Source organism: Myotis lucifugus, unplaced genomic scaffold (genome assembly GCF_000147115.1).
Source record: "Myotis lucifugus unplaced genomic scaffold, Myoluc2.0 scaffold_78, whole genome shotgun sequence".
In the NCBI taxonomy this organism is placed as follows: domain Eukaryota; kingdom Metazoa; phylum Chordata; class Mammalia; order Chiroptera; family Vespertilionidae; genus Myotis; species Myotis lucifugus.
Genome location: NW_005871126.1, coordinates 4,646,032 through 4,660,170, shown reverse-complemented (window position 1 = coordinate 4,660,170; position 14,139 = coordinate 4,646,032). Strand labels below are relative to the sequence as shown.

The following is a 14,139-nucleotide window of genomic DNA, read 5'->3' as shown; positions in this document are numbered from 1 at the left end:
AACCCCCCCCCCCCCCCCCCACAAGGCCCTGCTCTGTGTGTGACAGGGGGCGGTGCCCCAACCCCCCCCCACCCCCCACCACAGGCCCTGCTCTGTGTGTGACAGGGTAGAGTCATAACCTCCCCATTGGCCCTGCCCTGAGTGTGACAGTGGCTGCGCCCCAAACCCCTGATTGGCCGTGCTCTGTGAGTGATAGAGGGAGGCGCCCCAACCCCCCCTCCCCCACGGGCCCTGCTCTGTGTGTGACAGGGTAGAGCCATAACCTCCCCATCGGCCCTGCCCTGAGTGTGACAGTGGTGGCGCCCCAACCCCCTGATCGGCCCTTTTCTGTGGGTGATAGAGGGCAGTGCCCTAACTCCCCTATCGGCCCTACTCTGTGCGTGACAGGGGGGAGCTCCTCAACCCCCTGATTGGCCCTGCTCTGTGCATGACAGGGAGGAGCTCCCAAACCCCCAATCAGCCATACCCTGAGCGTGACTGAGGGTGGCATCGCAACCTCCCAATCCGCCCTGCTCTGTGCATGACAAGGGGCGGCGCCCCAACTCCCCAATCAGCCCTGCTCTGAGCCCGACCAGGGGCTGCACCTAGGGATTGGGCCTGCCCTCTGCCACCCGGGAGCAGGCCTAAGCCAGCAGGTCATTATCTCCCGAGGGGTCCCAGACTGCGAGAGGGCACAGGCCGGGCTGAGGGTCCCCCCTTCCCCCCCCCCCCCAAGTGCACAAATTTTTGTGCACTGGGCCTCTAGTATAATATAAATAAAGATGGAAGGGTTGGAAGGAAAATTAGAGGGTTTGAAGGCAAAGTGCTTGCACTGGGAATTTTATTGGAATTCAGCAAGATCAGGAGCTTGCTCAGCAGGGATTGTTGGCTGTCCTTTTTTGAAGTTTCATAATGTAGGTTTATGATTTGGTAAGTCTATAAATTGTTCAATAAGATGTGGTTCCCAAACGCATAGTGTAGCAACTAGGATAATTTATTTGCTTAAATATTGAGCACCTACTGTGTGCCACATATTATTGATGTAGCAATGAACAAAACAGGCTAAAACAAAACAGTAAACCAGAGGTCCTCAAACTTTTTAAACAGGGGGCCAGTTCACTGTCCCTCAGACATTCCACACAAGCGCACTGCAGGCCCGGGACGAGTTGGCTGCTAAGCAGGACAGGCAGCGGCGACAAAAACACCCGGCGGGCCAGATAAATGTTTTCGGCGGGCCGCATGTGGCCCGCGGGCCATAGTTTGAGGACCCCTGCTAAACCATGCATGCCTATACTCTAGTGGAAGAGACAGGATAAACATATTAATTAGTATAAGAAAGTGATGGTATGGGCTATTTAGTTAGATTCTGGATATCTTTTGAAAGTAGTACTATAAGAATTATGGATGGATCACATGCCAGATGTAATAAAGGAAGGAAAGGATGACTTCAGATTTTTTTTGCCTGGGTAGCTGGCCAAAGGATGGAATTGCCATTTAAAATAGAGGCTGTAGTGGTGAGTAGATCAAAGGAGAGGGATGTATTAAGAGCTCTAATTTCATATAATGTCTGTGTAGGGAGATGGACACAAGTTTGAACTTAGAGGATAGGAGTGGCCACAAATTTAAATAAGGAAGTCTTCAGCATAATTAGTGGTATTTAAAGGTATCAAACAGGATAACATCACTAGGAACTCTTTAAGTATAAATAGAAAAGAAGAAATTTAAGGACAGGTTTGGGGCTCATTAACATTTAATAAGCAATAAACGCAATGAAATAATGGTCTAATGAGCAAGTGTCTCTGCATATTAGGGAATAGGGAGTGGTGATGTGATAAAGAAGGTTGTATTTTAAAAAGCAAAGTTCCAACTTTTACATGCTTTCATTAGAGCAGCTCCTGTGATAAAATCCTTAAGTTTCCTGTGGAGAAATTGAGATGATTAAAAAAAAAATGAAGGAACTACCAATAATGGTGATATAAGGAGTTTGGAAGAAATTTAAAAATTTACTGACAGTCAAAATAGTCTGTGACCTTGAAAATAAGTTTTCTAGCTGTAGAAAACATCTGAGAGATTTTAAGAACATGAAACCTATGTTTGTCATAAATTTAAGAAACAAATAAGAGTGACTTGCCGCCCCCAGGTGACACGGGAGGTACAGGTAACCTTGACTGAGGGTGGAGTGTGATCTGGAGAATGCTTTTTTCCTGGGGAAAGTGGAAGGAAGAGACATCCATAATGGGAAAAGGTGTTTGTTGGACACAGTAGAAAGGAAAGGAGCTGTTTTTCGAAGTTCCATGGCTGGGAAGATTTTGATGGAGGCAGTATGTGTTAAGCATAATCACTTCTGTTAGCAGTCAGATTTTAAGTTTCCTAGTTATTAAATTAACTTTTATAGGAAATAATCATGCCAATAGTGAAACCATTTGGAGGAAAATGTATCTGTGAGGCTCTATGCTGTGCAGTTTACCTAATTTGTCTTCTTTAATTGAAACATTTTCTTTCGAGCCTTCTCCAGAAGAGGTCAGCAGATTCCTAGTTACCAGTCAGTTGGCTTGCTGTGCTTGCTTGGTTTGCATTGTTTTCATATCTTTTTTTTTTTTTTTCGAGGTATTTCAGCTCTGTCTTTGTGCTTTTTAATTAATCTCATTGTCAAGTCTAGAATGGGGTATTGACTATAGGTTTTTCAGAATGGAGATAGAAAGTATTTCATTTTTGCATAGAGTGCTGTTGTTACTTAGTTCTATGTTTTGAGGATGACAATTTTGTGTGGCTTTTTAGAATTTAAACTTGGTAAAAATATTGAGATTTGGATTATTAAAACTAACGTGCTAATTTTGTTAACATGGAAATTGTAAGTTACAAAATACCATCTTGATCTATTTTTATTTAATTTAAGTATTATCTTAATTTCAGAATCTGGTAATGAATGGCAAGTACTTTTTTTTTCTTACCCTTCTACAGGTCTTTTTGTTCAGGTTGATCCACCTTTTAATTTATGTGGATTCCTTAAGATTGAACCTAAACACTGTTCGGCTGATGTTCATTTAAAATAAAACCAACCAACCAAGAACCTCCAAGCAAACAAAAAATGTCTCCGTTGTAAATTACAGACTTTTCCCTTCCTAGAAGTATTTTTTCTTTACTGTTTGTTCTTTAAAAATATTCTAGCCAATGTAGAACCATGGTAGCATTCTAGCTAAGCCACAGACTTAGGAGATAGTAAATAGCATTTTCAGTCCCTTAATAAAGATAATATGGTTTTTCTTTTTTAATATATTTGTATTGATTTCAGAGAGGAAGGGAGAGGGAAAGAGAGATAGACACATCAGTGATGAGAGAATCATTCATGGGTTGCCTCCTACACGCCCCCTGCTCGAGATTCCTGTGCCCTGACCAGGAATCAAACTCTGACCTCCTGGTTCATAGGTTGATGCTCAACCACTGAGCCACACCGGCTGGGCTGGTTTTTCTATTTGGCTATACAAACCTTGTCTTCAGTTCCTTTTTTCCTCTTTCTTTTGTGAAAGTACATAATCAAAGGTAAAATTGGGGGGGAAAAACAAGGCAGAACAAGATGTGGTGGTGATATCTAGTTCAGGATACAACACTTAAAAGTTCTTGATTAGGATTAAAAGTGCCTTTTAATGATATTAGAATGTGTTACAAATCATTGTTATGATTTCTTATCATTAGGTAATAGCTAAGAGAAAAGAGGATTCTGGAAAGATAAAACTTTTGCTTCATTGGATGCCTGAAGACATGTAAGTATTTGGAATACTATGTGTAATTAATAGACTAATGTCTTTTATTAAAATCTCATACTCGCTCGGTCGGTGTAGCTCAGTGGTTGAGTGTTGACCTATTAGCCAGGAGGTCATGGTTGGATTCCTAGTCCAGATACATGCCCAGACTGTGGGCTTAATCCCTAGTGTGGGCGTGCAGGAGGCAGCCGATCGATGATTCTCTCTCATCATTGGTATTTCTATCTCTCTCTCTCTGTCTCCCTTCTTCGCTGAACTTATAAAAATATATTTAAAAATTAAATCATCTACTCAAAAATTACTTAACATTATTGGATTCAAATGTAACAGAATTATGGAAATTAAACTATGAAATATTTTGAGGTCAGGATTAAAGAGATAATCTATGAAAGATTTTTAATTGGATGTGGTTATTTTTAGAATTTTCAATGGCCCTCAAGTAGTATGCAAGCAGCCTTAGTTGGCCCTTCGTTTGAATCATTTATTTAAAAAAAAAATTCTAAACATTATCCAACCCACAGTGTTTTATAGAAAAAGCAGTTGACCAGGTTTTCAGCACCATTACATTTTTCTTGGTGTTTTAGTACCTTTTAGAGCACTTCTGACCCAGATATTCCTTAATTTAGATTTCAGTTTTAATTTTCGTTTTATCCTTTTATTAAAAAATTTTCTCTTATTATAATAGGTAATAGAAGTATATGATAGAAATTTTTAATGGAATTGATAAGCACCAAGAAAAGAATAAATTTTTAAGAAGTAGAATCAAATTGTGTATACTTATTCTTCAAAAAATTAGCAATATGTGGTAATATTTGTCCTGGATTTTGAATCCTTTTTAAAATTTTGTTTAATAAACTCTGTTTAAGAAAATGTTAATGAATGTGATGTGAATTAAATGTTCTTAAGTAGGTTTGTGAGTTTACAGTGCACATTAGTATATCAGTGTAAAGAAATCCATTTAGTTTTTTTTTTTTTTTAATCTTTATTGTTCAGATTATTACATTTGTTCCTCTTTTTTCCCCCCATAACTCCCCTCCTTCCAGCTCCCACCCCACCCTCCACCCTCACTCCCCACCCACTGAGTTCATCCATAGGTGCATGATTTTTGTCCAGTCACTTCCCGCATCTCCCACACCCCTTTTCCCCCAAGAATAGTCAGTCCATTCCCTTTCTATGTCCCTGATTCATTATAGTCACCAGTTCTTTCTGTACATCAGGTTATTTATTCACTTGATTCTTAGATTCATTTGTTGATAGATGCATATTTGTTGTTCATAATTTGTATCTTTACCTTTTTCTTCTTCTTCCTCTTCTTAAAGGATACCTTTCAGCATTTCGTATAATACTGGTTTGGTGGTGATGAACTCCTTTAGTTTTTCCTTATCTGTGAAGCTCTTTATCTGACCTTCAATTCTGAATGATAGCTTTGCTGGATAAAGTAATCTTGGTTGTAGGTTCTTGGTATTCAGCACTTTGAATATTTCTTGCCACTCCCTTCTGGCCTGCAAAGTTTCTGTTGAGAAATCAGCTGACAGTCGTATGGGTATTCCCTTGTAGGTAATTGAGCCTCTTTCTCTTGCTGCTTTTAAGATTTTCTCTTTGTCTTTTGCTCTTGGCATTTTAATGATGATGTGTCTTGGTGTGGTCCTCTTTGGATTCCTTTTGTTTGGGGTTCTCTGCGCTTCTTGGACCTGTAAGTCCATTTCTTTCTCCAGGTGGGGGAAGTTTTCTGCCATTATTTCTTGAAATAGGTTTTCAATATCTTGCTGTCTCTCATCTTCTGGTACTCCAATGACTCTGATATTAGTCCGCTTAAAGCTGTCCCAGAGGCTCCTTACACTATCTTCACACTTTCGGATTCTTTTTTCATTTTGCTTTTCCAATTGGGTGTTTTTTGTCGAATCTTTGGTTTGATTCTTGTGCTCCTCTGGTCTGCTATTGGGTATAATATTCTTTATTTCAGTCCGTGTATGCTTACTTTCTAATTTCTTTATCGTAGCATCGAGGGTCTCATTAGTTTTCGTGAGGCTCTGCACAAATTTATGGCAAGCCCTCAAAATTGCGATTCTTAGCTCCATATCCTCCATTTCTGTCATGTTTTTTTGTCTCCGCATCTTATATGCTTTCTTGGTGCACCCCCTTGTGGTCTCTGTGCGCAGTCTTGTTCTAGCCAAGCCTTAATTGTTGTAGTTAACACTAGAGGGATTTGACCACCAGGTCGACTGGCTGTAGGAATCAGCTGTGGAAAACGTCTGTCTTCTGGGGAGGCGCTATTCCAGCCTTTGCCTGAGGCGGTCGGCAAATGGCTGTGCGCAGGGCCTGGGCGGGGCGGGCTCAACAGGGCGGGGGGAGGGAGCCGCTATGACTGCTCTCAGTCCGTCCCCAGGGGCTCTGCCTCTCTGTCCCAACCATCGCTGCAAACCTCGGAGGGGCCGTAGCCAGACAGTCCCGCTTCTCCTGTTTGAGTCTGGGTCCCTAGAGACTCGCCCGGATCTGTAGCCCAGAGTCTGAGACTCGCTCCTGATTGAAAACGACAACCGCGCCCTCAGCCGCCAGCCCGCTTTGCGCGCGCACCCTCACCACCGCACCGCCGTACCTTTAAATTTTCCACACTGCGCCTCCGCTGAGCGTCGGAATGCTGTTGTTTTTGCTTCTAGTTGAAGAGACTCTCCTCAGCCAGCCTTCCCGTGGTTCTGGTTGATGTCCGCTCCGACTTTTAGTTGTATTTTTGAAGTGGTTGTCCACGGCGGCGGTCTCCAGCGTTTACCTATGCCGCCATCTTCCAAGTTCTCCCCATTTAGTTTTTAAAAAATCCTTTGACTATTAAGCTTCTAATAGTGTAGAACATATTTTCCACCACTTTCTCCTCCTTCCCTTTCAGGTTTTATGGAAATTAAACTGTAGGACATTTTAAAAGTAATAATTTAAAAAATTATCTTCATTGTTGAAAGTATTACAGATGTTCTCTTTCTTCCCTTCTGGACCCCCTCCATCCAATTCTCCCCTCCCCCAGGCCTTCGTTGCACTATTGTCTGTGTCCATGGATTATGCATATATGTGTTATGCATATATGCATATAAGTTCTTTGGTTAATCTCTTCTCTTGGCCTCTGTTTTTTTATTTAAATCTGTACAATTCTTTAAGCATACATTCATCATCCTACTAATTCTACTCCTACTTAAAGAGCTTAAAATGCATTTTTTAAAATCTTTTTTAAAAATTGAATTTATTGGGGTGACATTGGTTAATAAAATTATGTAGGTTTCAGGTGTACAATTCTAGTGTACATCATCTCTATGTATATTGTATTATGTGTTCACCACCCCAAGTCAAGTTCCCTTACATCACCATTTATCCCCTCTATACCCTCTCCCACTCGCCCCTGGGAATTTCCATGCTATTGTCTGTATCTGTGAGTGGTGTGTGTGTGTCTGTGTGTGTGTGTGTGTGTGTGTCTGTGTGTGCGCGTGCGCGTGTTGTTTTGGTTTTTTTTTTTTTTTGCTTGATCTCTTCACCTTTTTCACCCAGCCTGGCAACCCACCTTCTCTCTGACAGCTGTCAGTCTGTTCGCTAATGAGTCTGTTTCTATTTTGTTCGTTAGTTTATTTTTTAAATTAGATTCCACATGAGTGAAATCATATGGTACTTGCCTTTCTTTGACTGGTGTAAGACATTTTTAAATGGTCCTGAAGCCTGGCTGGTGTGGGTCAGTGGATTGAGCGGTTTCCTGTGCACCAAGAGGTCACCAGTTCAATTCCTGATCAGGGCATATGTCCAGGGTTTGGACTTGATCAGGAGGGGACGTGTAGGAAGCAGCCAATCGATTGTTGTTTCTCTCCCACTTCCTTTATCTCTATCTAAAAATCAAAAAACATATTAAAAAAGTAAATACATGGCCCTGTAAAATGTATTTAATGAGCTGTTTTTTTTCTGAACATTGAAATTACCCATTTTTCTTTACTGTTAAAGATATTCTAAAGTCTACTAATATACAAATTATGCAAAATGTTACAGTTTTTGATAAGTATTGCCCTCCTGAGTTTTTAGCAATTTCTTATCCCATCTACTTCATTAGAGAGCTTTTTTATCTTCTTTATTATCAACACTGGCTGTTACATTCTTATATTTTGCATTTCTTTGATTACAAGTAAGATCATTTTTATTTTTTGTTGTTTGTTAATTCTCATCTGAGAATATTTTCCCATTGATTTTTAGAGAGAGTGGAAGGGAGGAGGAGAAACAGAGAGAAAGACTGGTGTGAGAGAGACACATCAATTGGTTGCCTCTGCAACTGAGGTTTGTGCCCTTGACCGGAGTCGAACTTGGGACCCTTCAGCTTAGGGCAGTAAGATCATTTTTAAACTGTTCATATCTTTGGTAAATTGATGGTTAGTGTGCTTTGTCTACCCTATCCCTCTGTCCCTAATTAATGTTCACCGCCTCTTTCATACTGATTTGTAAGAGCTATTTTTATATATTAAGGTCATAAATATATAGAGTAGGGCAAAAGTAGGTTTATAGTTGTGAGTACATGAAACGTGTTATTATTTACTGTTGTATTATTTTTCACTTGAACAACTATAAACCTGCTTTTGCCAACCCTATAGTGTCTTTAAAAATACATATTTAAATGTCTGTATTCTTGGTGTTCTGGAAATTGATCCATCCAAATATCAATTTGCTTTTATTTGAATTTCCTTATAGGATCACATTTCTTTGATTTTGGAATTTTGATTACATGTGCATTTTTTAAAAAGTGGAATTTGGTGGTGTTTTTACTTCTTATTTCTTCATGAAGAAACTCTGTGTCAAATTTACATCATGTCAAGCTCAAATGTGAATTTCACTCAGCAAGCTAAAGGGCAGGCAGTGTATAAGTTTGATATGACTTGGCTACCAAAAATTCCTAATGCATCCCAAATTTGTGCCTCAAATTTCACCCTGCTTTTTCTCCTCATCCCACTACCTAGATTGTTAAGTTCATTTGGCTATGAGAAGCTTGTTAATAACCTAGGTGGCCCTGTCAAACTAGCAGAAATGGCTGGGTAATATGAAGGTATATGAGTGGTAAATTTAAAATTAATGTTATTTTATGTATGGTTTGTTTTTTAATTTATAGTCTGCCTGACGTGTGGGTGAATGAAAGTGAGCGACATCAATTAAAAACTAAAGTAGTTCATTTATCAAAGCTACCCAAAGATACTGCCTTGCTTTTGGACCCAAACATATACAGGTAATTTAATTGTTGATTTGATGTTTTACTTTCTGAATTGTAATCTTTAAATCTCTAAATATTTGGTGTAAGGTTAGGATTTATTTTTTAAGTACTGAATTCATTACCAAGCATAATCTTGTTTTCTTGAGCAGTTACAAAGATTTATAAATTATAGAATTGAGAAAGATAATATAGCACTGTTTGTTTTTAAGAGGTAGTTCCCAGTGTTTACATTTCTAATAATTTTCTGCTTTGACCTTTGTTTTAGTGTCATGTGCTTAGGGAGGTATCAGGTGGGGTAGAGGTGGGGAAAAGAGACCCAACTTTTCTGACTATGTGCTAAGTCACTTTGCTAGGTGCTTTACATATACTTCACTCACACAGCAGCCCTGTGAAATAAGTGTCACTGTCTCTGTTTTACAGATTAGAAAACTGAAGCGAGAGGTTAGATAGCTTGCCCAAAGTTACACAGATATTATGTGACTGAACTCCATACTGCCTCTACCCAAATTTCAAAAGTGGTGAGCCCTAGCCGGTTTGGCTTAGTGGATAGAGCGTCGGCCTGTGGACTGAAAAAGTCCCAGGTTCGATTCTGGTCAAGGGCATATGCCTGGGTTGCAGGCTCAATCCCCAGTGGGGGCGTGCAGGAGGCAGCCATTCAATGATTCTCTCTCATCTTTGATGTTTCTCTCTCTCCCTCTCCCTTCCTCTCTGAAATCAATAAAAATATATTTAAAAGTGATGAAAATGCTTTAAAGGCAGTCTTTCAAAAATTTTTTTATTGATTTCAGAGAGGGAGAGGGAGAGAGATAGAAACATCAGTAATGAGAGAATCATTAATCGATTGCCTCCTGCACGCACAACGCGCGCGCACGCACACACGCGATTGAGCCTGTAACCCAGGCATGTACACTGACTGGGAATTGAACTGTGATGTCCTGGCATAGGTTGATGCTCAACCACTGAGCCACATCGGCCTGGCTAAAGGCACTATCAATGAACAAAATTTCTATTTTTTTAAGATAAATTTTAATTTAGTATGTATTTTATAATAGGAATAGATTGGATAAGAATAAGAGGACATATAAAAATTTGGGATAATCCCAAATGTGAATTTTAGCTATCATAAGGAGACTGTGCCGGATTTTGAAGTAATTAACATTTTGAAAGTTTGGTTCATTCCACGACACAACTTTTTGTGGAATGTTAGTCAATGCAGTAGGATTTCTATAATTTGAGACATCTTCTGAGAATGAAATTCTAACATAATGGGCCTTGCCATGTGGAAACACTGAGACTCAGTTTTTCCTACTCCAAAAATAAATTTTAAAATATCTTTTGGTGAAAGTGCTAAGTTCAATAAAATCTTGTTTCTGTGGACCGAGCTGGGTTATCAAGAAATTAACTGGTATAGAGAACAATGAAATATCTTAAGGAAGAAGATTGAGGTAAATCCACCATCGAAAATACAGAAAAGTCACTATTTAAGAAATAATTGAATATTGTTTATTTACTGTTACCTAATTTAAGGTTATTTCTGCTTACTCTTTGAAGGATGTAATTAAAATTAGCATTCTAAAAGAGTGATATTTTGGGAGAGCCACCCTGCTATTAAAACTGGTTGTAAACATTTCCTAGGCAGAGAGTTGACAAAGGGGCATGAATCTTAATTATATGATTAAGACTAACTTCAGTGTTTCTGCCCTGCCTTGTACTCCCCCCTCTCTAAGGGTCTCCTTTCTCACAGAACCAACCCCCCCCCCTTCTTGTGCTCTATAGGAAGCAATTTAGATATTATCGTGAAAGTGACTTAAAAAAATCATTCAAGCTCAGAACCGATGATGTTATAAGTGCATAGGAATTGCATGTTCTCAGTGTAATTCTACAATACTTACTGATTTCATTTTGGGGTAATGAAGATGTTCTTAACACATGTAGGTACTTCTGTGGAGGTATTTTGTTTTTTTTTTTTAACTACCTCAATCTTAACATTTGAGTCTTAACTTTCATGCTTCTGGTATTCTGAAAGTTAGAATTTAGTTTACCCTAAAGTGATACAGAGTAATAGAACTCCTTACATTTATTGTGGTGTAGCATTAACAATGTTTTGGATTTTGGTAGGGAAAACTTGTGAAATTAAGTAAAAGGGGAAAAAGCAGTTATTCTAACTAGTTTTAGGAGAAATAATTTGTTTATGCACATTTCAAAATGAAAGCATGGCAAACCTTCTAAAAATATCTTAAAAAGACTAAAAAGAACCTATTTATTTGAGATTTTAAACATTAATTTCCGTAGTATTAGTTGGTTAAAATGTATGTGTTAGACATGAAATGCTTTTTTAGAAATACACTAGCAGGCTACATAAAAAGGATTAATTAAAAGGCTATACTATGTAACTAAATTTGCATTCATTATGTGTGAATGCTTTGGAAATAAATTTTAATGATGATCAATGATCATCACATTGCCTATATTTTATAAATATTTTTAATGTCTCTTAAAATACTTAATGTGTTTTTGATATAGTTGAATAAAAGAATATTCCTTTTTCTCTTTTTCTAGAACAATGCCGCAGAAGAGGTTGAAGAGGTAAAAAATAAATAAATACATAAAAAGCAAACAAGCGGGGACACCTGCAGTCTTAGTCACTGACAATGGGTTTAGTAAAAGTTGCACATTAGACTCAACCCCCTTCCTCTTTTTTAATCCAATATTTAGAATAATATTTATGCTTAGTGTAAACATTCTGTGAATGAAGTAGGCTCTTCTGTGGAATATATTAATATATTACTGTATGTCCACATTTTCATGGAATGGTACTGTGGGAGACTGAGCAAACACTCTTTTGGCAACTTAGTGGAATAGCTTCTTAAAGGCTTTGCATGCTTGCTGCTTTAAGCTGCTTTTTCCCCCCTTTAGTGATTGCAGTAGTTTATATTGGAAAGAAAAACAATTACAACGTGTGCCCATACAAATACCAAAAGCACTGTAAGGATATTTATCTTGACAGTGTCTATCGATTTGAAGTCATATTAGGACATATTAGGCAATGAAAATTATCAATTATAAATAGATGTGATTGGTTGCCATTTGTGTTCTTTTGCAGAACTCTGATAAGAAAAGTGTTCAATTTGTATTTAAGCAAACAGTGAACGACATTTGCAATCAACTAATATTCGTCTTTCGAATTAGGGCTGCAAATTTCTGTTAAAGAGTGTTGCCGTATGTCTGGTGGCTCCCTTTTCAGGACTAGGGTTTTCTAATGGAGTACAGTATGTTAATATTTACCTATATAACTAATCTGTTAACGGTTTTTGAAAAACCTTTATTTCAAATATTTTAATAATCCTCTATTTTCATTTAACCTACATAAGCCTCTAATTTTTTTTTTTCTGAGGAAAGCATTTGGTTAATTAGTTTTTTCTTAACATAAGAAAAATTGTATTTTTTAAGTGTTGTCAAACTGAATGAATCCTTTATGCACCAAAGTTGGTTTTGAAAAAGAAAATAAAATCACTTTCTTGCTTGGTTAAGCAAGAAGCCATATGGATTTTTTTTTTAACTTACAGAAATGGAAATATGTGTAACTTGTTAGTATTGTATCAAACAAATGTTGCATAGAGATAATAGAACATTGCTTGTAAATAATTCAGCAGATTTGTAATATATTTTTATATTATGAAATGTACTGTAGATGTTTTTCTAGAGGCATGAAAGTTAAATGTATATATTATGGGTAGAAATAATATTGAAGGATATTGTAATTCACTAGTGCTGCCAGAGGAATTGTTAATAAAGCACCTTCTTTAACAATAAATGTCTTTGCAGACTTAAGGGACTATGTACTACTGTTAATATCTTTAAGAACAAAACACATTGAACATCCTTCCAGAAAGTCTTTGAGGGAGGACCTATACCCATAATAGAATTATGGCACTCATTTCTGACAGTGACTGTGAAATCAATCATTTCCTTACTGTTGGAAGGACATATTGTAAAGTATGTGGTTATATGCAGTCAAACTGCAGAAAATACTCCTGATTGAGGAGTTTTCACTTTACTACAGTGATATAAAAACCAGCAGTTTTTACACTAAATTTTTAAAGAATAGACAAAAATATAGAACCAAGCCTTTGGTTCCAAAATGGGAAAGTTTCATGATACATAAATCATATCTCATTTACTTTAAAATATTTTAAAATAAAAGTTATGGGGACTTTATTCGTAAACAATGGGGTAAAGAGCTATATACATGAAATGAGTCATATAAAATGAAATGAAGTGCAAATAAAAGCACTGGTACTATAAGACATTCTGGAATGGTTGTTTAATAAGGGTATTATCCATATGATCTGTAGCAAATGTGATTTTATTTTTGAAAAGAAAAGCAGTGTGTTTTCTTACCGTTTTTGTTTCTTTTGCTTAAGCACTTCATTAATTGCTTTATTCTGTATCTGGAAGTAATCTGCAATCTTCTTTGTTCTTTTTAAATTTTGGTTTGTTAAAAAATTGCCAAATAGAAGTGTTTCAGATATATAGTTTGTACCTGTATTTTTTATTTTATTGCCTCATGTTCTTGTAAGTCATTCTTAATTGACCAATGATTGTAGACCTTGCTGAGTATTTTTTCTAATAAAACAAAAGCAAATCACATTTAGCTTCAAAATTGTAACAATTAAATTTTAAAACAACACCTGAAATATACATCTAATATTTTCTTTAGGGATCCAGTACATAAAAGTTTTTTCATTGTGTAGAAATATTTAGATGTCAAAACCAAATTTCATGGTTCTTGATTAGCCTCCGAGTACTCACTCATGGTACTTTGCTGCTTATCTGAGTTTGGTCTGATTCTATTAACACACCAAAAAATATGGAATTAAAATGAATGAAAGTATATTTAATTTGTATGTAAACATTATTACACACCATCAATTATGATTGGCAAGTAAATGTGAACATTTTTTTTTTTTAATCCTCACCTTAGGATATGCTTTTATTGATGTTTAGAGAGTGAGGACGGATGGGGGGGTCGGGGGAGTAAGTGAGAGAGAAACATCCATTATCGAACCCACAACCTTTTTGGTTCATGAGATGACACCAACCAACTGAGCCACTTGGCTAGGGCCTACTTGTGAACATTTTAATTATGTTTCTTGAATGACGTCTATCCATCTATATTGT

The 14,139-nt window shown here is 37.4% G+C and overlaps 1 protein-coding gene across 1 annotated transcript in view; it reads left to right on the top strand.

Annotated features, from left to right (window-relative positions):
• AEBP2 (AE binding protein 2) overlaps window positions 1–13,648 on the top strand; it is a 60,579-nt gene extending 46,931 nt beyond the window's left edge. The window contains exons 6-9 of the mRNA XM_006090676.3: window positions 3,673–3,740; window positions 8,860–8,973; window positions 11,518–11,544; window positions 12,062–13,648. Coding sequence (XP_006090738.1) covers window positions 3,673–3,740; window positions 8,860–8,973; window positions 11,518–11,544; window positions 12,062–12,107 — 255 coding nt within the window. The 3' untranslated portion in view covers window positions 12,108–13,648. The remainder of the gene's footprint in view (window positions 1–3,672; window positions 3,741–8,859; window positions 8,974–11,517; window positions 11,545–12,061) is intronic.
• The last annotated feature ends 491 nt before the right edge of the window (window positions 13,649–14,139 follow it).